Here is a 2616-nt window from a genome sequence, read left to right on the forward strand (position 1 = left end):
CTCCCTCCTTCCCCTGCTTTGTCCCTTACGTGCCTGAAGATGGAGGAGCCATGTAAAACCAGTCTGACCAAGGGGTTAGCACCTAGAGGAGCTCCAGCTGACTGCTGAGCCGCCGGTGCCCAACCCTTGGCTCCCTGGTTAGATAAACAGCATTACAGCTTGGCTTTTTTCTGACCCCAACCCATCTCCCTTCTTTGCAGACGACCTTCTGATAGAAGCTGCCAAAAGCGGCAACTTCAGCAAGGTAGGCGCTCCCACTGCCTGCTGCGATGTGCAGCCAGGGCTGGATCTGGGTGCTCGCCCGGCAGCCTGCTCGGCTGGCGTGTCCCTCGGGCTGTGGGAAGCCCAGCCGGGCGGGCACCCCGGCCAGCCACACTCTGCCCTGGAGCAGCTCCTATTGAGGGCCTTCCTCTAGGAGCAGTGGCTGGAAACCAGGAAGGCTCCTGGCAAGAAACCTTGTTCCCCTCCTGCGGGACACAGCAGGAAGGGACTTGGCGGCATGGCTGAGCTGGACAAAGCTCCCCACCAGGCCCTGCATATCCACACAACCTGCTGGGCACACCAGTGACATGATGCTGGGGTTTGGGGCTTGGAGCTGGGGAAAGCAACTCATCCCAGCAATCTGGCAATCTTGTAGTTCCAAGAGCTGCACCGGGCTGGAAGAGACCTGATGGTACGAGACTCCTCGGGCCAGACTGTCCTCCACCATGCCGTCAAATCAGGGAGCAAGGACATCGTCAAATACATCATCGAGAACGGTGAGCTGGGGCCAGGGTTCCACCTTTAGCAAAGGAGCCTGGCAGCTGAAAAAGCCCAGCTCTCTGCTCGGAGGGGGTGGTCCTGGGCTTAGGTCCCTTCCCTTCGGGTTTGCAACATCCTCCTTCTGGCATATGGGCTTCCCCTGGCATCTGTCTGCCAGTACTGGGGTGCCCCCGTGGCTGTTGCCGCATCCTGGCAGGGACCAGCATGTCTCTGGGAAACATTTCTCAGTGTCCTGCTTCTGCCTTCGGGGCAGCTGACCTGTTGTTTTTGGCAGCTCCCACTGAAATACAGGGTTTATTTAGATATTTCTCTGTAACGAGTCCACAACAACTCGTCTTCCCTGGGCTCAGCTGGGCTCAGATGCTGTTGCTGACCCCACATGCTGTTGCTGGCCTGAGTGCTTTGGCCAGGACCTTTGCAGGCAGCATGGAAATAGCAGCCCCTATGGAAAGATGCAGAGTGTGGCTGGGGAGTAGGTGGGTCCGTGTCTGCCCCACACCTAGGTCTCACTTGCCCTGCACTGTCTTTCTCTCCACAGCCCCTTCAGAAATCCTCGATGCCACGGAGGAGGAGAAGTAAGTTGCTGACTGACTTGCATTACCTGTTGGCCAGACCTTCTGCGAGGTGACCAGTCATCTGGGCGCTTAGGAGCTCTAATTACTGGCCATGGTTCTCAGTCCACTCTGGACTGACCGTCCCTGAGCAGCACCCCCTCCTCTGCCAGGGCTGCCTGGACAAGCATGCAACCCACCACGAGCTTCTGCCGCAGCCAAATTGCTGTCCCTCACTGCCACCCACACGTGCTTCATGTCCCCATTCAGGGGGGACATCTCACATCTCCTGCTTTCTCCTCCCCAGTGGCGAAACCAGCTTGCACCAGGCTGCAGCCTTACGCCAGCGCACTATCTGTCACTACATCGTGGAGGCCGGGGCTTCGCTTATGAAGACGGACCTGCAGGTGACAGCGAGAGGGCTGGCAGTGGGGCTTTCTGGTGGGGACCAGTGGGCTGCAGGAGTGGAGCCAGCAGGAGAGCAGAGAGCAAGGGTGCTTTGGCGGGGGTCTTTGCCAGCCAGAGAGGAGCTGGCATGAAGCACCCATGCTTGCCCAACAGAGCCCAGCTGCGGAGGGGTTAAATCCCTCTCCTCCCTGCACTTCTCTCCCTGTTGTTTTATTAAATTAGAAGCGAGGGGCTGGAATGTCTCATCCCCGTCTCCCCCTTCCCACCCTCCGGGGTCAGAGCAAGGACAGTCTCGCTATGAGCTCCCTCCCAGCTGCAGGACTCCCCCCTCTCCCTGCGGGTGGCCATGATGGGGGCACTGGGAGCTCCTCTCGGCGGGTGAAGCCGGCCTGTGGAGAGCAGGAGCAGGCAGTGGAGGCCCTTTCCCTCACAAGCTGAGTTAATTGAGACGTGCCTTGGTGCCGGGGACTTGTGCCAGCCCCGGCAGAGGAGTCGCGGAAAGGGGACTTGAGGCCGTGTTTTGGTACAGGAGGTTCCTGAGGCGTGTGTGTGGTGGTGGGGACGTGGTCGTGTCCAGGGGCTTGTAGCGATGGGCTGTAGTGGAGGAGATGTCCGATCAAGCCAAGAAGGTGCAGTCTGTGGATCTGGGACACAGGGCAGGAGCCCAGCCAGGAGGTGCTTGGGGGCCACCTCAGACAATGTGCAGCCTCCTTGCCAGCAGCCAGGGAGATACTGTACAAGCGGTCTGGCTCTCCATTGCTCCTCCTTAGTCCTGGCCGAGGCTTGGGCCTTGCACAGTGCCCAGAGTGGGGCTGGTCTGGCTGGAGACTCAGCCTGCAGCTGTGCGATGAGGCAGCCATGCCCAGGTGAGAGGCTGGGGGAGAGGACAGCTCTG

At 59.7% G+C, this 2616-nt stretch overlaps 1 protein-coding gene across 1 annotated transcript in view; it reads left to right on the top strand.

Annotated features, from left to right (window-relative positions):
* The window catches only part of LOC104616560 (diacylglycerol kinase zeta-like), a gene marked incomplete at its 5' end in the record, with an annotated part of 19184 nt that extends 17081 nt beyond the window's left edge, over nt 1–2103 (top strand). Inside the window, 6 exon segments of the mRNA XM_010281607.1 lie at nt 201–244; nt 638–758; nt 1301–1337; nt 1621–1754; nt 1875–2018; nt 2021–2103. Of these exon segments, the coding sequence (XP_010279909.1) occupies nt 201–244; nt 638–758; nt 1301–1337; nt 1621–1754; nt 1875–2018; nt 2021–2103 (563 nt within the window).
* Between the last annotated feature and the right edge of the window lie 513 nt (nt 2104–2616).

This window comes from Phaethon lepturus, unplaced genomic scaffold (genome assembly GCF_000687285.1).
Source record: "Phaethon lepturus isolate BGI_N335 unplaced genomic scaffold, ASM68728v1 scaffold29982, whole genome shotgun sequence".
NCBI lineage: Eukaryota > Metazoa > Chordata > Aves > Phaethontiformes > Phaethontidae > Phaethon > Phaethon lepturus.